The following is a 25,167-nucleotide window of genomic DNA, read 5'->3' as shown; positions in this document are numbered from 1 at the left end:
TTCTCTGGCACTCAGTAACAATTCTGTCTGTCCCTGAGTAACAATTCTGTCTGTCCCTGAGAATGAATTCTGTGGCCCTGAGTAAGAATTCTCTGGCACTCAGTAACAATTCTGTCTGTCCCTGAGTAACAATTCTCTGGCACTCAGTAACAATTCTGTCTGTCCCTGAGTAAAAATTCTGTGGCCCTAATAACGTTTCTGTGGCCCTAAGTAACAATTCTCTGGCACTGAGTAACAATTCTGTCTGTCCCTGAGTATGAATTCTGTGGCCCTAACTAGCGTTTCTTTGTCCCTAAATAACGATTCTGTGGCCCTCATTAACAAGTCTGTGTCCCTGAGTAATGGTTCTCTGTCCCTAAGTAACTTCTCTCTGTCCCCAATTCTCGTTTCTGTGGCCCTAACTCTGTCCCTGTCCCTAGTACAGAGCGGTCTGCCTCTGTTCAATGACTGCAGGCAAATGAAGATTTCCAAAATGGCCGCTATATATACCTCGACCATTACACAGTGCTGGCTGGCTGGCTGCTGATTGGCTGATGCGATCACATGTCGTTGAGGAATGCATTATGGGGCAGCGCGCCTTGTCTGCGCGCCTTCCCCGACATCCCCGCTCCGTCGCCGCACATGTCAGCCGCCATTTTCTGAAAAATTTCGATTCGCGCGTCCGAATTAGGCTGTTTTTCGGATTCGGCACGAATCGAAATTTTTCCGATATTCGACTCGAATTCCACTTCGGATACTTCGATTCGCTCATCTCTACTTATGATTATCATGATTGCACATTTTTGTTGAGCACCTGCTTTTATTATTTGCACATTTATGAGTGTGAAATGTGACATTTCAGAGGACTGCCACATTGCCTGCCACTGGGACCTGGCTTTGAGAACGTGGAGGGTTTTTGTATGACTATTGGAAATTATAATGAGAAGGGCAGGTGAGGGTTAAATACAGTTACCACAATGTGCCAGTGCACTGCAGTGCTATTCATTTTGAATTGTACCCAAATGCACTTCAACAACACATGTGCACTGCAATGCAGCACAGCACAATACAGCATGTCCTTTGCACTGCAAAAAAAAACATTGAGCTGTCTACTGCAGTGCACCACAATACACATCAACCTATGAAAATGCTTTGTGGTGTGAATGAGCCCTTAGCCTGCCAATCAATGTGTTATCCTGCTTAATCATCTGATCAAGGCACTCCTGCCCGACAACACGCCGAGGTCCTGCACTCCCTGTAACCTTTGGGGAATACAGCAAAGCGTGGTTGGTTCAGAGAATTGCCTCTACATCTCTCAGTCTGAATATTGCTGTGCAGGGGATTACACCAAGTACACAGGCTACTGTGACAGACAGGTTGCATCCGGGGCTGATCTGTCCCTAAATTCAGGTAATACATGCAAACAGTGACAGGTAACCATAGCTTCTGTCAGCCTGCCATTACTTTTTACAGGAGTCCCAGCCAGAACGTTTTACACCCTGTGATTCCTGCCACAGGGATCTGCAAATGGCCCTAATCACAGGTGTGAATGGGGACCAATGCAGCCACCACATATAAGGACTAAACTGCAAAATATTAAATTTTTGGTTTTGGGTTCAGACACACTTCAGTGTTTAATATAGTAATAGCAGCAATTAAAAAAAAAAGAAAAAAAAAGTTTGTATGGATCACTTTAGCATATGGCTCTAGAACAGGTTTCTCTTTATTACTGGATTGAAAGGTATGTTTGTGTGTACACACTGCTGCCTATGGAAGCAATTGCAGTGGCAATCAGCAAGTGACACATTAGAATGGTGGAGGTGTGGCCGGCTGTAACTAGGTGCATGTGCTGCTCTGTTAGTGTGCATCTCAGTAGGTGTTCTCAGCATGGAAACATCCCTGACCAGTCTCCTTATAATAACCAGCTGAACTATGAGGGATGGCAGTGCAGTACGATCTGTCCCATTACTACCGGCAGACGGAGGGTGCTCAGGACCTTTCCCCAACCCTGCAGTCATCTGAACTCTGGACACCACAACAGACTCCTCAGCGATTCACAGTGTCACCTGAACGGTAAGATGCGGGTATATAGTATTCCCTCTCAATCAAGTATTTCCCATACTAATTTTTCTACAAACAAATCAATTTCACAGTTTAAGAACTCTGATCTTGGATTTGTGTGTGGAACAAACAATGAGGTTGATTTACCAAAGGCAAATATCTGAATATGCAGTAAGATACCGCTCAGCTACTAAAATATTATATTATTTATTATATTAATATGAGTTATATTATTAAGTCAAGCAGTATTTTATTAGTGAAAACATTCTTTAATGTTTCAGCTGTCAGTGGGGTTCCCCACTGACAGCTGAATGTCAAAAGAATTGTTGGCATTGCCCGACAATTACAAAAAACAAAAACGGCATTGGGTCCCCTCCAAGATCCATACCAGACCCTTATCTGAGCTTGCAGCACAGCAGGTCAGGAAAGGGGGGGGATGAGCGAGAGCCTCCACCTCCTGTACCATACCAGGCCACATGACCTCAAGGGGGGGTGCTTTGGGGCATGGGGGCTCCCCCCCAAAGCACCTTGTCCCCATGTTGATGGGGAGAAAGGCCTCTTCCCCACAATCGTGGCAGGTGGTTGTGGGGGTCTGCGGGCAGGGACTTATCAGAATCTGGAAGCCCACAGATCCCGCCTCCCCATGTGAATGAGGATGTGGTACATGGCACCACTACCCAATCACAAAAAAAGTGTAGTGTAAAAAAAGACAGGAGACAGTCTTTGACAAGTCCTTTATAAAAAATTTAAAAAATGTTCCCCAAAGTAGATCCAATGTCAATGACGATGTTTGCTTCCACCGCCAACCCAAAAAAAAGAGAAAAAAAACCGCTCCTCCCTTTTACGCTTGCTCCCGACATCTGGCAGCTGCGCCGCGATGACAGTTCTTAAATAGAGTGATGATGTCACAAGGGGGGGATTGCCCCTGCCCCCTTGTGACATCACCATGCCCTGTGATTGACCAAGGCATTGCACCTGACCTGTGGTCAGGTGCAATGCTTTGGCCAATCACAATGCATTTTCAGGGTGCAGTGTATTGTGGGGCACGGCGTGCGAATAGCCCATCGAACACCCCTACCGTTCATATGTTCAACGAACACACAAACGACCCATATTCGAGTCATACTTACTTTCAACTCGAACATGCAGCCCATCACTATTTGCCATATATTAATATATTACATTATTTTCTCTACTTTTTTGGTGAAAAAAGAAACTAGGGAACCAAGACCAAACTGATTCCTTGCTATAATTTCATAGATGAAATCTGAATAATCATAACAAGCAAAAATTCACTTTTCGTCATATTTTGTAATAGCCCCTTATGACCTCATATATTAATTTAGGGTTTCTCAGCCAGGGTTTTTTTGAACCCTAGAGTTCCTCCAGAGATTGCTAGGTGTACCTTGAGCAATGAGAAAAGTTCTCCTCTCAAATAATTTTCTACTGACACCATTTTTTCTTTTAGCTATTTGTATGGTGGGAATTCTTCCCAATGACCACAAGTGTACGGAGCATTCTTCCCACTTACAATCGCTGTTGTAGATAGTCATTTTTAGAAGGGGTTCCTTGCAAATGGAAAGTTATTTTAAGGGTGTCTGTGTTAAAAAGGTTGGGAAAGGCTGTATTAGTTGATGAGTTCATAGCAACCTCAATGTAAATCTGTGCATAGAAATACAGGAATTACCTGTTAAAATATTTTTAGCTGTGCATGTTCCAGGGCTGTCTTTCTTTCCCTGGCTTTACTATCTGTAAAAGATAAGCAAGGATGAGTGTCTATTATAAATGCAACTATAAGTCCTCTTTCACCAGGTCGTGTACATGCAGCCACCGAATTGCACAAGAATCTGCTGATCCAGTGGCTGCATGTAAATGGAAGTTTGAAAGAAGCCTAAGGTTAGAACATTACTTAAAATCTTCAAATATTTTCTGAAAGCAAAGACCATGTAGGATAAACGGGTGACAGAAGTATTTTGTATGTTACATGTTAATTTTGCTACTGTTTAGCAGATCTTTATATTTGGTTAAAAAATAAATTTTAGTGCATATAAACACAATATGATACCATTATCATTTTTTATTAAAGTATAAAAGATGAGTTTGCCTTGAGTAAAGAGATACCAAATACATACCTCCCAACTTTTTGAGATGGGAAAGAGAGACATCTATTAGCAAGTATGTAAGCGTAGGACATACCCCTGCCATGCCCACACAAAGAAGAATTCTACAAAAAAAATGATTAGTTAAACCCGCAAGTGCTTTCTTTTTTTACCATTCTTTTATATTGGCTTTTGAAATTTACAAGTGCAGCAATTTAGAATTTGGATGAAAGGTTTAGCATTGTGAAACACTTTTTGAAAGATAAATAGTGCATTTTATATACAACTATATAAATCAGACCAAAATGAGGGACAATGAGGAGGAAAGAGGGGACAAAGGGCATTTTTTCCAAATCAGGGACAGTTCCTCAAAATCAGGGACAGTCGAGAGCTATGCAAATATGTTAGGTCTCAAAATTGCTCGCACCTGTGAAATGGCAAAAAAAAAAATTGTCTATAGGTGACGCTTTGCAAGTCTTTACAGCTCATCAGTTTAGTGTTAATAGCTTTATTGCTATCACAAGGGGGCCCATAAGTCCCTAGATGACTGGTTCTTTTAAAAGAGACATCCAGGGTCTAACAGACACTAATGTCACCTCTGCTGTCTGTTAAACTGAACATAGACTGTGCTCAGTGAGATTCTACCCTGACCAGAGCGACTGGAGATCGACAGCCCCAAACCTGGAAGTGCTTAGAGCTGACTGCTTCCAGGTTCATTCTTAACAGAGGCAGTCCTCGAACATATGTTGGCTGATTCCTCGCTGCTCTCCATCCTGACATGTGTCATGGAGGTCCTGGGCACTCAGGAGAGACAGGTGAGCCTGGGACACATGTCCAGCAGTCAGGAGTAAAATGAAAACAAACTCCCTGCTGGGCAGTTTGTGCACATGCCGGCGCTGTCGCCTAAGTGATATTTACATCACTGGAAACTAAAGCATTAAAGTTGGACTCTGAAAACATATAAAAGACACAAATTACTGCAGTTCTCTATTCAATAAAGTATAACTATGGCCTTCCATTATAAATGCATCTGCACTTAGCCTCCCTGCAAAGTTCACAAATACCTGTTGATCCTGCCAGTGAAAGTGATATTAAAGGTGTGTTTTTTCTTTTAAAAAATAACAAACATGTCATACTTTCCTGCTCTGTGCAATGGTGTTGCACCGAGCAGCCCTGATCCTCCTTTTCTCGAGTTACCTGCTGGTGCTCCTGTCCCCTCCCCCTTGCTGAGTGCCCCCAAAGCAAGCTGCTTGCTATGGGAGCACTTGTGCGTACTCACTCCTGAGTGTGGCTCAGCCACACCCCCTGCTCTCTCCTCACTGCCTGTGACTGACAGCAGCGGGAGCTAATGGCTTCTGCTGCTGTATCTTAGCCAATGAGGAGAGAGAAACCCAGGAGAGCTGCTGCTCTTGTGCACAGTGCTGGATCGAGCTCAGGTAAATATTAGGGGGCTATGGGGGGAGCAGCACACAAAATGTTTTTTAACTTCATGCATAGAATGCATGAAAGTAAAAAAAACTTCAGGCTTTAGATCCAATTGAAGTTCACCTAATGCAGCTTTCAGTGATGGTGTGGCAACAATGCTGCACTGTTCCTGAATATAGAGCAGAGTTGTTACTTTCATGTAGGCTCTGCCTGCTTGCACTAGAGTGGTATGAAAGCATGCAGCAGTGGTCATGGCTATGAGCATTGTCACTACTGATTCACAAGCCTGTTTTTTAGTATGCTTTACAGGTCTGGTGCATCACTTGGTAAATTGGTTGGGTTCTTGTTTAGATGGTTATACAGGAGCCTATAGCTGTACTTTCATACCTCCATTAAATGTAAGTAGACTAAGTACCAGAATTTGACTTGGTATCAGTTTACTGCAGTCCACTGTACAGCAGAGTTCAGAACTAAACTCCAGTTTAAAGCTGTTAGATTTCTTTTGTCCAACCTGAAGCCTGATCAAAAGATATCTAATAGAGTCCTCCATCCACGCTAAACAGCATGGATGGATGATTCTTTCTGCTTAGCTGAATTCTGAAGTTGCTACTTGCTCCTGGATGCAGGAGAGATGAAAGCTGTTCGCAGCACTAGGCTGTGGAACACCTGGGTGTAGGAGAGAAGACATTAATGTCCAGTGGTATGCTCTGGAGCACCTGGCTGCAGGAGAGAAGAAGGTAGTGTACAGAGGCAGGCTGTGGACCACCTGGGTGCAAGAAAGAAGAAGGTAGTGTGCAGCAGTAGGTTGTGGACCACCTGGGTGCAGGAGAGAAGAAGGTAGTGTGCGGAACTAGGCTGTGGACCACCTGGGTGCAGGAGAGAAGAAGGTAGAGTGCAGCAGTAGGCTGTGAATCACCTGGGTGCAGTTGAGAAGAAGGTAGCGTGCAGCAGTAGGCTGTGGAGCATCTGAGTGCAGGAGAGAAGAAGGTAGTGTGCGGCACTAGGCTGCGGCTAACCTGGGTGCAGGAGAGAAGAAGGCAGTGTGCGGCACTAGGCTGTGGAGCACCTGGGTGCAGGAGGGAAAAAGGTAATGTGCAGTGGTAGGCTGTGGACCATCTGGGGGTAGGAGAGAAGAAGGTAGTGTGTGGCACTAGGCTGCGGACTACCTGGGTGCAGGAGAGAAGAAGGCAGTGTGCGGCACTAGGCTGTGGAGCACCTGGGTGCAGGAGGGAAAAAGGTAATGTTCAGTGGTAGACTGTGGACCATCTGGGGGCAGGAAAGAAGAGGGTAGTGTGTGGCATTTGGCTGTGGACTACCTGGGTGCAGGAGAGAAGAAGGTAGTGTGCAGCAGTAGGTTGTGGAGCACCTGGGTGCAGGAGAGAAGAAGATAGTGTACAGGGGTAAACTGTGGACCATCTGGGTGCAAGAGAAAAGGTAGTGTGCAGCAGTAAGCTGTGGAGCACCTGGGTTCAGGAGTGAAGAAGGTAGTATGCAGCAGTAGGCTGTGGACCACCTGGGTGCAGTTGAGAAGAAAGTAGCATGCAGCAGTAGGCTGTGGAGCACCTGAGTGCAGGAGAGAAGAAGGTAGTGTATAGCGGTAAACTGTGGACCACCTGGATGCAGGAGAAAAAAAGGTAGGGTGCGGCACTAGGCTGTGGACCACCTGGGTGCAGGAAAGAAGAAGGTAGTGTGCGGCACTAGGCTGTGGACCACCTGGGTGCAGTTGAGAAGAAGGTAGCATGCAGCAGTAGGCTGTGGAGCACCTGGGTGCAGTTGAGAAGAAGGTAGGGTGCGGCACTAGGCTGTGGACCACCCGGGTGCAGGAGAGAAAAAAGGTAGTGTGCGGAACTAAGCTGTGGAGCACCTGGGTGCAGGAAAGAAGAAGGTAGTATGCAGCACTAGGCTGTGGACCACCTGGGTGCAGGAGAGAAGAAGGTAGTGTGTGGCACTAGGCTGTGGACCACCTAGATGCAGGAGAGAAGAAGGTAGTGTGCGGCACTAGGCTGTGGACCACTTAGATGCAGGAGAGAAGAAGGTAGTGTATAGTGGTAAACTGTGGACCACCTGGAAGCAGTAGGCTGTGGACCACCTAGATGCAGGAGAGAAGAAGGTAGTGTGCAGAAGTAGGCTGTGGACCACCTGGGTGCAGGAGAGAAGGTAGTGTGCAGCAGTAGGCTGTGGACTACCTGGGTGCAGGAGAGAAAAAAGGTAGTGTGCGGAACTAAGCTGTGGAGCACCTGGGTGCAGGAAAGAAGAAGGTAGTATGCGGCACTAGGCTGTGGACCTCCCGGGTGCAGGAGAGAAGAAGGTAGTGTGTGGCACTAGGCTGTGGACCACCTAGATGCAGGAGAGAAGAAGGTAGTGTGCGGCACTAGGCTGTGGACCGCCTGGGTGCAGGAGAGAAGAAGGTAGTGTGCAGCAGTAGCCTGTGGACCACCTGGGTGCAGTTGAGAAGAAGGTAGCGTGCAGCAGTAGGCTGTGGAGTACCTAAGCGCAGGAGAGAAGAAGGTAGTGTATAGCGGTAAATTGTGGACCACCTGGATGCAGTAGGCTGTGGACCACCTAGATACAGGAGAGAAGAAGGTAGTGTGCAGCAGAAGGCTGTGGACCACCTGGGTGCAGAAGAGAAGGTAGTGTGCAGCAGAAGGCTGTGGACCACCTGGGTGCAGAAGAGAAGGTAGTGTGCAGCAGTAGGCTGTGGACTACCTGGGTGCAGGAGAGAAAAAAGGTAGTGTGCGGCACGAGGCTGTAGAGCACCTCGGTGCAGGAAAGAAGAAGGTATTATGCAGAAGTAGGCTGTGGACCACCTGTGTGCAGGAGAGAAGAAGATAATGTGTGGCACTAGGCTGTGGACTACCTGGGTGCAGGAGAGAAGGTAGTGTGCGGCACTAGGCTGTGGAGCACCTGAATCCATTTGAGAAGAAGTTGGTGTGCAGTAGTAGGCTGTGGACCACCTGGATGCAGTAGAGAAAAAAAGGTAGTGTGCAGCACTAGGCTGTGGAGCACCTGGATGCAGTTGAGAAGACGTTGGTGTGCAGCACTAGGCTGAGGAGCACCTGGGTGCAGAAGAAGGTAGTATGCAGCAGTAGGCTGTGGACTACCTGTGTGCAGGAGAGAAGAGAGAAGTGTGTGGCGCTAGGCTGCAGATAACCTGGGTGCAGGAGAGAAGAAGGCAGTGTGCGGCACTAGGCTGTGGAGCACCTGGGTGCAGGAGGGAAGAAGGTAATGTGCAGTGGTAGGCTGTGGACCATTTGGGGGCAGGAAAGAAGAGGGTAGTGTGTGGCATTAGGCTGTGGACTACCTGGGTGCAGGAGAGAAGAAGGTGGTGTGCAGCACTAGACTGTAGAGCATCTGGGTGCAGGAGGGAAGAAGCTAGTGTGCAGTAGTAGGCTGTGGACCACCTGGATGCAGGAGAGAAGAAGGCAGTATGCACGTATTTTTTAACTTTTCCCTGCAAAGGTTCCCTTTCATCTACAGTTGTGGAGAGAATGGAATATGGAGAGATTGCGACATCATCACCAGGCCACTCCACCTCATCCAGTCAGAGAATACTTTGTATTCATTGAAAAAATTAACTCATACCTAAACTTTAGCTTTAAAGCAGTGGATGATCCCCTCAAGGAAAATCTCTGTATTCCACCTGTAGGCAGGAGCAGTCTACATTCTCCACTCTTCTTGACAGGTGCTGTCTCCAGCTCCGGCCTACTCACTGCTGACTCTCTGCTCTAACAAATGTGAGTTCCCGGTCGGGTGTGCTACCCCGCTAGGCTGTTATACTTTGTTACAAGTTCTCCAATATGTTTTCTGCCAACAAGAACAAGAAAAAAACACTTGCAGAAAAAAGTTCGAAAATATATTTGTATTAAACCAGGCTACTGCACGTAGATGACGGTGGTGCCATGATCCAGCTTTAAATATTTGTCCACAAGGTACTTGCCAAAAAGTAGCAATGCCATGGCTTTTCTTTCCTTTTGTTTTGTTCTGTATTCGTTATGCATTTGTCATTCCAGTTCAAAGCTTCGCTAAGCAATAACTAATCTAAGGATTACTGTGTGTTTAATTTTTTGACACTATTAAAACCTATAGAATAGCTAAATCAATTATAACCACATACGTCTGTTTTGTTATGATTTAGGTGTGGAGAGAGATTAAACTGCCTTTGAACATGAGAGTTTTGAAATACACTCTGTAAAGCAAGAGATTAGTTTGCAGTTTAGCTCCGTACACTTGAATGTCACTGTGAATGATTTATAAGTAAACCCAGTTGTCACCCAACAAACCTGTGATTTGATACTATTGTAAAAAGGTTCAACAGTAGATATAAGAAACAGGAACCACACAAACATTTCTTCATCTGCATCTAGCTCAGGTTCTAAGCCTTGACCCTGCCTGACAACCTACTTTTTAAAATACGGTTTTTAAAAATAGATTGTTTTTTAGATCATTTTTAGAATTCGATCAGAGTTCTTTAAAAACGTAACAACTAAACAAAGGAACAACAGTATATATTTCATATTTACATAGCACCAAAGTTATAGCTATATCTATTGTGATAAAATCTATTTAATGAATGAATTATCTTTTATATATGAACTTGATCTCTATCTCTATATCTATAGCTACTTAGTTCTCTACCTTTGATTTTATTCTCTTCAAAACTCAATCTGAGCTGGTGTAACACAAGTCTAATAAAACCAAATTTAAGTTAATGCCTTCTGAAGCTGATATAGATTTTAGTGATGCTTAGAGATATCCACGATGAAAAAATTTGTTATTATCTTTGTTTCATCATATTCGTCATGTTAGAATAATTTGTTTTCCGAATTAGTTTCATATATTCGGATTTGTTTCATATTCATACTTTTAAATCGATATTAAATGCAAAATTAGAATTTCAGAAGACGGCTAAATTGGTTCCATTTTATTCTATTCTATTCTGTTCTATTTTTCTACTCTGTTCTAGTCTTTTCCATTCTATTCTACTCTATTCTTTTCTTTTATAGTATATTTGTTTATTTTCTATTCTATTCCATTCCATTCTTTTATTTTCTATTCTATTCCTTTATTATCTATTATATTTTTGTTTTATTCTAATCTATTTTCTATTTTATTCTGATCTATTCTATTCAAGACTTTTCTATTCTGTTCTATGCTGTTCTATTTTGTTTTTATATTCTATTTTATTCTGTTCTATTTTATTCTGTTCTATTATATTCCTTTCTTTTCTGTTCTAGTTTATTCTATTCTATAAAAGAGTAGTAAGGTCCTTTTTCACTTTTATACCTTACTGTATTTATTGTAATAGGTTTCCTTTCTTAATTCAAATTCATTTTCGAATTCTAATTCAAATTCATTTTCGAATTCGGATAATTCTTTTCGTTATAATTTATTTCAGAATCGTTGACATTCTATACATCCGAATCTCCGAATAACAAAAATTTTATCTGAATTTTGATTTGTAACTAAATGAATTACACATGTCTAGTGACGATGCTTCTGCCTGTCTCCCCCCCCCCCCCCCCCCCCGAGTTCAATGAGGGATCTTTCCAAACCAAGACAGGCAGCATCAACTGGTGCAATCAACTGCTGGGATCAGTGGAAATTCTTTTTAATACTAGAGTATTATGTCCTGGCTTCAGTGCATTTATATGCACTTACTGCCACCATAACCTTTGGGTGTTAAGATCAAAACTACTGTTCCCTATATTTTCCACTCTGGGGTCAACTGCTATACTGCCAAATAATTTGTCAAAGCATTATTATGAAAGTCTGTCCCATTGTTGATTACTTAGCAGTTATTAGCTAATCAACTGCAAAGAGCTCTGACTTCACCTGAGGCCAATGATATTTCTGTACTTAAGTCCAAAGCCTAATCTCTGTGCTAAATATACAGCAAATGGTAGATCTAAATCTAACACATATTTGGCTTAGTTGACAAACCTATAACACTCATTACTTCAGCTAATAATTGTTTTAAAGCGGAGTTCCAGACGTTTTTGTTTTTATTAAAAATCAGCAGCTACAAAAACTGCTGACTTTTAATAAACACACACTTACCTGCCCCAGGGTCCAGTGATGTACTCACCCGTGCCGTCCCTTCTCTCCTTTTTCTCTCCACGGTGCCAGCATCTCAACTGTGACAGCTTGCGGCTTCACAGCCGGGTGCCCACTGCACATGTGCGAGTCACACTGCGCATCCTAAATGGTCTGGCAGTCTTCTGGGACCTGTGAAGTTCCCAGGAGGCTGTGGGAAGAAGGAGGGGACTGAACTGATAAATGTGCAGGAGGCCTGAGCAGATTGTTCTTTTCCCTCAAGGGAGGGTTCCAGTTCTTCAGGGCTGCTGTTGCCCCTGGGAGATAGCCGGGGAGACAAGAAGCTGCAGTCTAGGTCTCAGCAGTGGCTGTGCTGAGGGAAGATTGCCTGAGGATTACATTTGCTGGAGGGTACTGCACTAAAGTCCTGGGTCTGGAGGAGGTGCTTATTATCTCCCTCACTAATGATCTACCTGCGGATGCTGGGTGGCAGACAGCTTCTGGGAGACCGTAAGGAAAGATCTTGCTGGGGATTGTTAGTTGTGCAAGTGCCAAAAGGGAGATAATCAGCACCTCTTCCAGACCCAACTACCAGAGATTACTACAAGGATTGCTGCTGTAGTGTCCTATATATACTGGTCATTCTCTGCTACCCCCAGAAAAGTTGCTCTGGAAGATTAGAGAGAGAAGTTTGTCTTCCTACCATTGTTACTGATCATTTTGGAGTATCCCATAACCCTAAACCCCTCTTTAGCTATATAGCCTAAAAAGACATTCCCTAGCCTGAGCTTGAATTGTCGATGTGTGTGAGACTGAGCTTATGTGACCAGCAGCCTCTGTAGTATTTGGGAGAACCTAGGCATATTCTCAGCAACCCCTTTGGGGGTGAGCAATAAAAATGCTTGTTATGACAAAAAACATTATCCCTACACCCACTAGTTCAAACCATTTGCCTATGAGCTCACCTTCCCCTTGCACTCATCTTGCCCTAGGTTTGTAGCTGATACTAACTATAACATTTGCTCCAAGCCTAACTTTTATCTTTCCCATCAAAACCTGCAAAAAGATGCCCCTACAAGCAGAGACAAGGAAGGAAATGTCTACTAATGAAAGCATCACCTGTTTTACCATGTATCCTGCTCTTCACCCTGGCTCGTTTTGAGATAAATTATATTAAGTCATCCTTGGTAACTGAGTCAAATGAATGCAGCAAAACTGTCATTAGGCCCAGGCTGAATTATTGCATCATGTGTTACCTCACAGTGAACCCTAGGTCTCTAATGAAGGGTCCAGCCTGGGCAAAGATGATTAAATGATATGGAAGAGATTGTTGTTGATTTATAGCTGGGATCTGTAATTATATAGCAGACTCTAAGATCATATATTTCTAAAGGAAAATAAAGCCTTGCTCTGTCCTGTTTGTAAATTACATTTGAATTTCTAATGTTAGCATCTTTTTCCCAAAGGAAATATGGCAACTCTAAAAAATATATAAATATCTATATATATATTTCCATGGGGATTGCTCCTGCACATCAAAGACAGGACAGTTTTCAATGGCTTTTCATTGGCTTAAAATCATTTATTGAGCTTGTTATGTTTCAGAATCTACACAGCATAACATAGGGCTTTTTCAGTAGAGAACAATGAGCAAACCGCAGTTAGGCGCAGTAACCAATTGTGAACCAGCTTTCATTGTTCTGTACAAATTTATCAAACTATGCTTACATAAAATGAATGGCCTAAAATTACTAAGAAATGACAGATATGTACGTATATACACAAGTTATATATCATAGTATTCAGCATTTTCACACATTTCAGGGGCACTTATACACTATTTCAATGCCCCTAAGCTGGTTATGCATAATAGGCTTTGTTCATAGTTGCCCACATTCTAAAGTAATTTCTAGGATAACTTTGCTCGTATGACACTGAATATTTGCCAAACACAAACCATAAATAAATCTAAAAAAACAATACCACACTAAAAACTTATACCTGGATATCTGCTTCCTACCTCAGCTGCAGTCACAGTTCCTAACCCCTTCTCCACTCATTGTCCACCAAACAATGTGTAGCCACACATCAGGTTCAGTTAAAATGAATTTACTATTTGTGGAAAAGTCTAAAGATCACCACACCTGAGTTTAATCGTACAGGCTTAACCAAAATTATTCCATGGCAACCACAGATTATCACATTCTCCATTATAATATGCCTTATGAAAAGATTTACAGTATATGGTGGCTTTATAGAGTCCATATGTTTTTCCTGTGTTGGGGTGAGGTTTCTCCAGATGCCTCACTTTCCTCCCACTGGAAGGGTAATTGGCATACCTGAAAGCCTGCTAAATCTCAGGCAGAGATGCTGGCCTTTTACTTATGTTACTAACCAGGCTCCATTCTCCAGCACTGGATGCTTGCTCAATTATTGTGTTTCCAGTTATTGTATGTAGACACTTCTTACATCCAGCAGGCCTTAGTCCACCACAGTCTATGGACTTTTCTTCACTGATACCCTTTGACAATGGGTTTTGTGTCACACTTCAGGTCACAAGACAAGTGAGCACATTTGTTTTGTTGTTGTGGGATCACATTAGTATAATTGAGCTGCTTGCTTCCAGGAAAATGTAAAAGCCCCTTAGCCACCCTACCTCCCTCAGAGACCTTCATTCATCCTTCCTCCCCTTAGAGCCACACAGGAGCCCTTAGTTTAGTGCTCCCTAAAGAGTCTCCCACCTCAGCCCTCAAAGCTCCCCTTCTTCATCCAAATTTTTTTCTCCCACTGACAGCTCCAAAGCAGCAATTTTTCCTCCACTTAACACCTACTCTGATGCCAGGCCGTTTCTTATTACCTCACTGTAATCCCCATATTTTGAATCGCTATTAAACTCTTCAATTTGCTGTAGTGTGCCACATCCATTGGCACTTTTTCACCACATGCCTTAACTGATAAATATGTTTCAGAATAGCGAGCTAGTCTTCCCCCTGTCCCACCTCCATTCTCAGGCCTGTTAAATTTCCCGAGTATGGTTATCAGAAATTGGTGGTAACATTAAAGTGGTTGTAAAGGCTCAAGGTGAACCTTCTGTGTGCAGCAGCCTGGCCCTCCCCCATACTTACCTGGGCACTATCACAATCCAGTGATGTGCACGAGAGCAGTGACTCTCTGGAGACTCATCCTCCTCATTGGCTGAGTCAGCAGCAGGAGTCATTGGCTTACATAGAGAGTGGGGGCAGGGCCAAGCCGCATTCTGTGTGTAATCGGACACACAGAGCAGCAGCTTGGGAGCAAGCCTGCTCAGGTGCCCACATAGCAAGTTGCTTGCTATGGGGGCACTCGGGAGGAAGGAGTGGCCATAGGCTCCTGCGGGGACCCAAGAAGAGGAGGATTGGGGCTGCTCTGTGCAAAACCCATTAGAGAACAGTCCAATCACATTCCCACAGCTCTTTCTCAGGAGGTCAAGGATCCACTCCGCAACATATTACAAAGCAGGTTGATACAGGAAAGCTATTGTCCCTGGGTTTCGCCTGTAGTCCTGGCACAAAAGAAAAATTGGAAGTCTGTGGTTTTTTGTGGACTGTTGCAAAATTAATGCCTGTACCCACTGGGATGCCCACAGACTGCCTCAGATAGAGGAGTCATTGATGGCACTTGGACAAGCCAAGTTATTTTCTACCCTCGACCTGTCTAGTGGCCAAGACCGAGAAAAGACTGCCTTTATTACACCCTTGGAACTATTCAAATTTAATTGTATGCCCTTCAGCCTAAGTAATGCCCCAGCACCTTCCAACATACCTAGGAGACTTCAACTTTGAGACCGTGTTTGTTTGTCTACCTGGACAATATTATCATCTTCCCCAAGACCTTTGAGGATCATGTCAAGCACTTTGACTTGGCTTTTTTTCGTGGATAACACAGTATGGGCTAAAACGCAAGCCCAGTAAGTGCCAAATGATGAGACAAAAGATCCAGTACTTAGGGCAAGTACTCAGGACTGGCACCCCCTTCCCCCATAGACTGTCATTAAACTGCGCTCCTTCTTGGGACTGATGGGGTACTATAATGGGTTAATTCCAAGGTTTGTTCAGATACCGTTCTGCTTACCCAGCTACTAAGCAGGCATGCCACCAAAAAAGGGAGTGGGACTTCACCTACCCATACAGGCCCAGTAGCAAGGCCCCCAACGGCAGGCCTTCGAGGCACTGAAACTGAAATTGACCTCAGCATCATTGTTGGCCTATGCAGACTACACCAAGCCCTTCCAAGTGTACATAGATGGGAGCCTCCAGGGTCTGGGAGCTGTCCTGGCTCCGGCCTACCTGGACCCAGCAAAACTCAGATGTTGGAGCAGAGGTGGGCTGTACGTCTGTCATGGTTCAAGCTCAAAATTCATTACCGGCCATGGCACACAGACGCATTATCCTGGGTTCTCAGTGGAGTGCCCTGGGGAGGATGTGGCCTCTAGTCAGGAAGACAGAGGTCACCCCTGTCTTGCCTGCTCTGGCTGCCTCCCATGCTTTCCAAGAACAGGTCATCGGTCCACTGGAAAAAGCTGCGAAACTCATTAGGCAAGAGGAATGTGCACTGATCCAACAAAAAGATCCAGATCTGATGCAGGTCCAACTGTTCGTCTGCTGACGACACAGGCCAAACTCCTCTGAATGCCAAAAAAACTGTCTCCCGTCGCTCGAGCGATCCTGAGAAAGTGGGATCAGCTTGAGACATAGGACAAGGTGTTATACTACCAGTAAAGATATCTGAACAACGAGATATTCTTCAAGTTGTGGACCCACAGTCAACACATTCTGCAGATTTTTCGGGAGCTCCATGTAGCAGACGGACACTTCAGGGTAGAAGAGACCTAGTCCCTGGTCAGGAGGTGCTTCTTTTATTCCTGGCTGCCAGACTGGGTGCATAAGGCTTGCTGAGAGTGTGAGAGCTACACAGTATACAAGGTTCCAAAAAAGACAACACCCATGATGATTACTACCTCTGATTTTCATTGACCATTTCACCAAGTTTGTAGGTAGTACCAACCAAGGACCAGGCAGCTTCCACTACAGCCAAATTATTCTGGGAGTGTATAGTCCAGCCATATGGCTGCCCAAAACGCAAACTCTCAGACCAGGGCCCAAACCTTAAATCTGTGATCATGATTGAATTATGTCCCCTCAGCAGCATATGCAAAATACCACACCACTCACTATCACCTCAAGGGTAATGGAGCCCGTGAGCTGTTCAACCACACCCTATTGGGGATGCTGCAGACCTTTGAACTAAGCTACTGGGACAGATAGCATCAACACGTAGGAGCAGTAGTGCGGTCCTACAACAATACCGGCCACACACCTTTCTTTTTTATGTTTGGGCATTATGGCCAAATGCCCGTGGACCTACTCTTGGAATCCCCGGAACACTCTCCACCCCAGACACCCAGTACTTGGGTACAGGAACACTGGGAGTGGATGCAAAAATCCAAGCAGCTGGTGCTAGACAGGCATAAGGAGCTGGCACCTAACTCTGCCCAAGAGGAACTACTGTTGTGACCAGGGGACTGGGTGGTAATGGAAAAGACCAAGAGCACCAGGGGCAGTAAATTAGAGCCCAAATGGAAGCTTATCCAATATTGTAACATGCTGATGCCCTGCATACTGAGTGGGGACTGCTCCAACAAACCTGCTGGTAACCAGGAGGCTTTCAACCCTGTGTAACTTCCACCTATGCAAGAGGCCCCCATTGAATGGTTACTGCCTCCTCTGTTGCTTGAGCTCCCAGCCTCCTTCGCCTTAACCATGCCTTTTGCAGTTTTCATGTTGCTCTTAAGGACAGCATCTGTCAAGGGGTGGGAGGAGTATAGGTAGGTGTAGTCTTTTTTCTCTACTGCACTTGGAAATCAAGCCCTAGCGGCATTGCAGAGGGAGAGGAAATCAGGTGGAACTTATTCCTCTATGGTTTCCTTGGAGATTGCGAAGCAATCTGGTTGGTTGTTGCTGTCCAGTGTGACTATGGTGGCCATCTTTAGTGCAGGCAGAGTGTACAAAAAGCCCTGGCTTACTGCACTTGCATTTTTGTAAGTGCATAGTGTAGGGACAGAGCACCCATCTGTCATAGAAAGTGAATAGCGGTAGGGAAAGGTTCCAGACAAGTAGGGATAGGCTACTAACACACCTTCCTATATCGGAATCGTCCCCATTGGGCTCAGACTGCCCAGCCCGCATTCCGCCTGAGAGGCAGATGCTGTGGGTGCACCAGAACCTGCTCCACTCTAAAAGTTGCACAGAATTGTGAGTGTTTCCCAGCTTGGTGCCTTCCCTCTGGGCTGTTTGTATATTTGTTCAGTTTCTGCAATACAAGTCTTATTATTCGCAACTGGACTCTGTGTTTCCTGCCACCACACCACACTGCATCTACCCACAAGTGTCCCAAACTGATATCAGACTGATGCCACTGGCACAAGCCCAAAGAGTATTGACAGAGGAAAAAATAGTTGATTTTTAACTCATATGACATCGGGAAATTAAAATATGGCTGGTTGTGTGAGGTCACTGAGTTTGCAGAACATTATTGCTCTTTGCTCCGCTTTGTTGAACAAAAAACTATTTTAGCAATGTTCTTGTGGTTTTACCCACATACGTACTATAAAGGTGGCATCTTTAGTCTTAGAATACTGCCCTATATAAGTGTAGAAGGCCTTACTGCACAGAGGACAGTCAGCATTAAAGAGGATGAAAACAGGGAGCAGACCACAGAAGACCTAATAAAGTGAGGAAGCAACTGGGTGTGATTTTTAGTGCAGCTTAGTCCAGGGAGGCTAAGCAGGGAGATACAATGTAGTTTATAGTATCTGTACTTTAATAGGTCTGATTGATGGCTTTGTGGTGTCTTGCCATTAGCAGCCAGTTGGCCGTATTCAGTAAAACAGAGTAAGGTGTATCGTTCTTCGCTGCTTACACTCTTTATTGAAACAGGAATCCTATTCTCTAGCAGGGGGTCTATCTGAGAAACTGGTACTCACAAGTGAGATATACTGTATATCTCAGGAGGAATCCCAAGTGGCACAAGAAGTCAGTTAATGATTTTGGCTGCCTGCATCCACCCAGAAATGAAAACACTGTGGACTGATGTTTTATGAGGCTAAACTAAATTGTTATATAATTCCTGAGGAAACAAAATTAGCCAACTGGTTATTTGTGGAATTGAGAAAAGGAACTAGTCACATTTTCATGAATACTCATTAATATTTATATTCTCATAAATATTTATATCTATGTAAATTATAATATCTTTATACAGATTCATGCAAATGAGAAGAATATGAATGTGTTTAGAAAGTATATAGCTGTATTTTTCTTTTTTAGTTGTATTCACTTTTTTAATTTAACAATATATTTGCTTTTTGGATGCATTTGCTTAATGTCCTGTTGTATGTTGGTGATGTTTCTGCTTTATAGTGATCATATACTCAATTTTAAACATACAATTTCAGATGTTACAAGAAGCCTTAGGTCAGATCAGCTTCATCTGTGAATTTCTATAATTTGGTTTCACCTAGTTACTGGATTTTAACATTTCCTGGCTTCATGCATAAGCCATAAAAACTGCCATTTCACTGTCCAGTGAGGCTGCCACAGCAGCCATTAAGGGCACTTCTCATTGTACAGGAAGATAGCAGTTGTTGGAACTAAGCCATGAAATCAAGACAAAGGAGATACCACCAAGTGAAACCAGTTCAAAAAGGTGCCCTGAAGGGGCTTTTCTGTCTAATACAGGTAATAAGAAGCATATTTTATGGTCTGCTCTTAGGTGGTACTTTTACTTTTTAAGGTTTACAGAGTAGAGGTTTGCTTCAAGGATAAAAACTGATGCAGTCTCTCATAAATGTTCATCCTTGTCACATAGAGTTTGGTTCTGTACATTCCTTCACGGTTTGCTGCAACCTTGCACTGTAAATATGATGCAGTTAAGATATGTTTGCATGTGTGTTGCTAGCACATTAGCAGTTCCTGGAACTAGCTATGGAAATCGTCTGACTGGTCAAGTGTATTAAATATGAATTAAATTAATTGAATCTCCAAGGGTTTCCAACAGACATAATATACTGTATAAACAAATACATATTTTATTTTTTTTACCATTGGTCAAGCCTATCCTATACACAGGTACAAAGAAAACTTTATATCATCAGTTTGTTTTCCAGTGCCACCATATTCTTTTATACATGACATACAGTATTTGTTTACAGTCTGCAATAGCTTAGTTTGTTAAAGTTGGTTAGCATAATTAAACAACTTTAATAAAGATCTCTGTTTAAAATAATTTTTTTTTTGGGTAGAGCCTTATACGGAACCATTTGTATTTGATTATAGTTCTCTTGGGTAAATTTAAAGATGTGAGACTTAAGTTGGCCATAGACGGATCAAAATGCAGCCAGTTCAGCAGGGCCTGGCTGAATTTCAACCCATGAATGGACAGGCTGGTTGTACTGAAGTTGATCTATCAGCTAAAGCAGCCAGCAGTGATCATTGTCTTCTGATGGCTGGGAAACCTCTGCTGTCAGAATACAAAAGCTCCACGAGAGAGATTCCCCCATCAACACATGCAGTAGATGCAGAAAAGAAAATTGCTTAATGTATGGCTGCTTTAAGCCGGCCATACGTATCTCAAATTTTGGTCTCTTCCTTTTGAATCAGTCAAAATTCAAGCCATGTGTGGTTCTATTAACACCTCATCGCCTGACAAAAGTCAATTTAATATCGATTGAGCCAGGTGGAAAATGACCAGCCAAACCTCAACTGCATCCTATAAGATGCATGTGTCTTCTGAAATAAGGAACCTGCCTGTTGGTAAGTGTTTTTTTTTTTCTACTTTAGCTCAACTTTAAGGAAGTTTAGTTGCAAGGTGCACTTTTATGATTGTTCCACAATGATCACATTTCTTGCATATGAAAATATACAAACATACAATATTACACTTCACTTTATAAGTACTACACTTTTATACAGGGATTTTTTTCTCAGAGAATAGGTGCAGAAACTCCCTTCCCTTCTTGCGGAGGAGCACATGGTGTTATAGGGTGGGTGTGGCCAAATTTCACAGTGGGAGGGTCTTAAAGGAACATTGTTAAATAAAACCAGGAGTGCATAACACACAAGCACAGGGTTCAGGAGTGCATAATGCACAGAGTGCAGGACTCAGGAGTGAGTAATACACAGAGTGCTGGGTTAAGGAGTGCATAATACACAGAGTGCTGGGTTAAGGAGTGCATAATGCACAGAGTGCAGGGCTCAGGAGTGAGTAATACACAGAGTGCTGGGTTGACTAGTGCATAATACACAGAGTACTGAGTTCAGGTCTGCATGATACACAGAGTGCAGGGTTCAGGACCGTGTAATACAGAGTTCTGGGTTCAGGACCGCGTAATACAGAGTGCTGGGTTCAGGAGTACATAATACACAGAGTGCTGGGTTCAGGAGTGCGCAATACAGAGTGCTGGGTTCAGGAGTGCGTAATACAGAGAGTGCTGGGTTCAGAAGTGCGTAACACACAGAGTACTGGGTTCCGGAGTGCGTAACACACAGTGTTGGGTTCCGGAGTGCGTAACACACAGAGTGTTGGGTTCCGGAGTGCGTAACACACAGAGTGTTGGGTTCCGGAGTGCGTAACACACACAGTACTTGGTTCAGGAGTGCATAGCACACAGAATGCAGTCAGGTGTGCACTACATTCAGAGTGCTGGATTCAGGGGTTTGCTAAGCAGAGAGACCACTTCTGCTCCTCATCCACAGCTCACCTCTGCACCCTTCCCTCACAGATCCTCTCTGCAACCATCTCTTAACCCTTCCTCCACAACAGCTGAGCTCTGCAAGCAGCTGCTTCACTTTTGACCCCTGCTCCCCTACTGCCCTCACCTTTGCACAATCAACAACCCACCCCCTACTCACCTCTCAAAAACCGTGGGTAGGCCACACATTCCGTTTGCAGCTTTGCCTCTCCACCACTGAAGAGCAGCAGCGGCAGTGAGATCAGTCAGCAGGGCGCTGGCATCCAAGCACCAGGCTGTTTCTCAGTCAGCATGGGATGCCCTTTCTGAAGTCCAGAAACACAGTGTGCCCCAGCAGCTGTTCCTCTATGTCCGCCCTGAGTGTCATGCAGTGCCTGAGTCCCATTCTGAGGGAGCTGCCGGGAGAACAGCACTGTCACTTGTAGCACAGAAGCTGGGCTTCTGTGTTTACAAGTGACAGTAAACAGTGGTGACAGTAGTGAAGAGAGTGATTGCCGGAGGTGGCGGAATGACGTTCTACCACGTGCCAGCTGAAAAAATGCCCTGCTTTTATATTACACAAATGTGTGGGAACTCTACACCAACTGTTTAATTGTATTTTGGATTTGCATAATTTACCTGTGTATCCTTGTCCTACACTCATACACAAACAAAAATAAATTATTTTACTTCATAGATATCATGAATATCGTTCATCCACACCTGTGGTATCAAGACTACCATGGGGCAGAGAAAGAGAATATGGAGGGGCTGGAGAGGTGTCCCTCCCTCCAGATCACCGACCAAAGACAGAACCTCCTCCACTAGAGACAAAGGGACACAAGCACTACGGATACGGTGGAGATCCCTGGCCAAGGTAATCCTTGCCATAGTATAATTTATATTTGTGTAATATTTTTATAATTTATTTTAACTACTTCCTGCCCAACCTTGGTGTCTCTTTAACAAAACCTGTACACTCAATGGGCAGGAAGGATCAGACAATTACATGAACACAGTGATTGTCTGTCACAGTAGTACAGACCAAGAGCTGTCTCTGACAGCTTGGTTACTGTGCTGAGAGCGGGCAGTAAGCATCTCTCAGAAAAGAAAGCTCTGCTGTCCATAGATATGCATTTGCAGTATGTGAGCGTTAAAGCCCACCCTTTTTGCCAACATGCCTTAAGGTGTATGTATAGCCAAAACCTATTTATTTGGATGTAGTAGGGAAGGGTTACAACCCCTGCAAGTTTTTTTTTCTGTCTGTGTACACTAGGAACATTTCTGATCACTTTATGTCTCAGAAATGCAATGAAAAGTTAGAGGAAATCTCCCAAAGTGAGGATGGATCAGTTGTCTCCAATGATGATTTCCCCTTACTTCTTGTTTATTTCTTCTTGTATTTTCCCTCACTTTCTTTCTAGATGATAGTGGTCACCAATACAGACAGAGGTGTAAATTCCTCTATGTGTATAGACACCAATAAAAAATTTGACAAAGATTCTAACCCTTCCCCTCTCTATACAAAACTGAAATTAAAAAAGTTTTCCCCAGAGACAGAACTTACCTATTTTGTCGAAGAGTACTGTGACAGACCGCCTGGCACCTCGCCTGGGTGCCTCCGTCAGAGAACTGCTTCCTCAACGCTGGAACACAGTAACAAGGTATTATAGATGGGCATTGTACCCAAGAACTAGATGACGCTAGCTTAGGTGCAACTGGAACTCTTTATTATTGGACAGTAAAGCAATAAAAGAAAATAATTTATTTCCAAAAAATTGGCAACTCACAATAGTAGTAGTCAAATGAGCACTTGTCAAACTGGTGTCAACCGCTGTGCAACTCCTGGCCGGTCCCACTGCAGGCAGGTCTCCAATCCACTGTCCTTGGCTGTGCTGGTGGTTCCCAGTACTTCCTGGTCGGTGTGGAACCACAGGGCAGGCAGGAGTGATATCAGCTCTAGGTACAGCAGCAGTAGGTATTCTGATGGTCTGATGAAAGAGCATGCATGGTCTGAACGCATGCCATGCCTACTGCTGCTATAACCTGGAGCTGACATCACTCCCGCCTGCCCTGTGGATTCACATTGACCAGGAAGTACTGGGAACCACCAGCACAGCCAAGAACAGGGCATTGGAGACCTGCCTGCAGCTGGACTGACCAGGAGTTGCACACCAGTTTGACAAGCACTCATTTGACTACAACTATTGTGAGTTGCCAATTTTGTGGAAATAAATTATCTGCTTGTATTGGTGCACTTAGATGGCGCTGCTTCCCTATTTTTATGGTTCACAAAGAGTCTTTTGTAGTTCTTTTTGAATCGGCTGCCACTGACTCAAGCATTGTTGGATTATCCCTTAACCACCTTTGGACTTTAAGGACTTTACTTGTGTGGTTAATATACTAGCTATCACATTATACATCTGGTCTTTTTCTTCTTAGTGTGCCAAATATTTATCTTGTTCCTTTATTATTGAACGGAAATGCAGGTTTTTATACACTTCAGAAATAGGGGCAGTCCGCACATGAACAATAAAACCAAATATTACACATTGGGATAAAAATACCACACTGATTAGGTAAGGAGTTAAAGTTGACACAAGACTAATTTCATCATGTAGGATCCTCCAGGAGGACTAGCCAACAGCCAGAAACAATAGGTGACTCAATTAACAATAGGACAAAAACACAGTAACAGTAAACACATCACACTTTAATAAACAGATTACAGAAAGAGACCTCAGCATTAGGTTGTTTTGAGCTGAATATATTAGCATCTGCTCTGAGTCTCTGAGTCTATGAGGGGAGGTTGAAGCAGTCAATGCTGGTTTGTGCATAGAGACCCCAAATCTGTATCCTGCTCCTCCAGTTCTCAGAGTCTGTGTGTTTCGGGGAGACATGGACTTGAATCCAATGTAAAACTACTCCAATGCCCCCCTTCCCACCCCAGACAAACATCTCCCAAAGTATAGGGCCCTCTCAGATGCCAGGGCCCATGGTCAGTAGGCAAGAGACTAGCCTGCAATCCCCTCCAAAAGCCCCAGGTGGGTCTGTCACAAGTATATTTTCTGGCTGTTCTAAACTCTGCTTAACCTCTTCCTTTCCAAGCATCCACTCATGTCAGCCCAAGATGTGTTATATTTACAATTCAGCCTATTGCTCTGTAAATGACTTCACCTTATACCCCCCCTAATTCTAAGGAATTAGTATATGGCCGAACACTAAGGGAAAAATACAGTATCATATAACAATATTCCATTTCCCTATCTTTGTGTCAGCATATGATGGGTGCAACCAAATGAAAAGAGACGATACTGCCAACCAGCCAAAATTTATTGAACACTCACAGCAGTAGAAAGAACTCAAGGACCATACTATGCTTTACTGCACAAAAGTGATAAACGATCAGTTGGCAGCTCGGTAAACTGTTTCTGTGGAAACTTTTCCCAGTGAAGCAAGAACATCTAAATGAGAATGAAGCCCATACTACCCTAGTCTTGCTGGATACGTATTACAGTGCACAAGGAAAATTAATCTTTAACTGGTTGCCTGCTCTCTTGGGTCCTTTTGACAGAATAAATAGTTGCTTGATTTTCTAAGATTACTTTCTGTAAATATGTAGAGTCTTCTATAATCGTGTCCATGGTATGAAGTTTGAGGCAGACAGAACAATGGAAGAGGCTTGTCTACATCAAACAGGAAAGTAGATTTAGGCTTTAGGCAGAAACTGAAAAAAAGGTCCTAAGACACAAGTTTTCAAAAGGAGTAATAAGACATTGACCAGAATAAAGCCTGTGTGATGCG

The 25,167-nt window shown here is 43.8% G+C and overlaps 1 protein-coding gene across 1 annotated transcript in view; it reads left to right on the top strand.

The window, feature by feature from the left end:
* The first annotated feature begins 1,862 nt into the window (after window positions 1-1,862).
* The window catches only part of SPMIP4 (sperm microtubule inner protein 4), a 62,069-nt gene continuing 38,764 nt past the window's right edge, over window positions 1,863-25,167 (top strand). The window contains exons 1-2 of the mRNA XM_089673223.1: window positions 1,863-2,052; window positions 22,061-22,240. Coding sequence (XP_089529349.1) covers window positions 1,919-2,052; window positions 22,061-22,240 — 314 coding nt within the window. The 5' untranslated portion in view covers window positions 1,863-1,918. The remainder of the gene's footprint in view (window positions 2,053-22,060; window positions 22,241-25,167) is intronic.

This window comes from Staurois parvus, unplaced genomic scaffold (genome assembly GCF_062004578.1).
Source record: "Staurois parvus isolate SC_StPar_1 unplaced genomic scaffold, SC_StPar_1.0 ptg000136l, whole genome shotgun sequence".
NCBI lineage: Eukaryota > Metazoa > Chordata > Amphibia > Anura > Ranidae > Staurois > Staurois parvus.
This window is presented reverse-complemented; position numbering and strand designations above follow the sequence as displayed.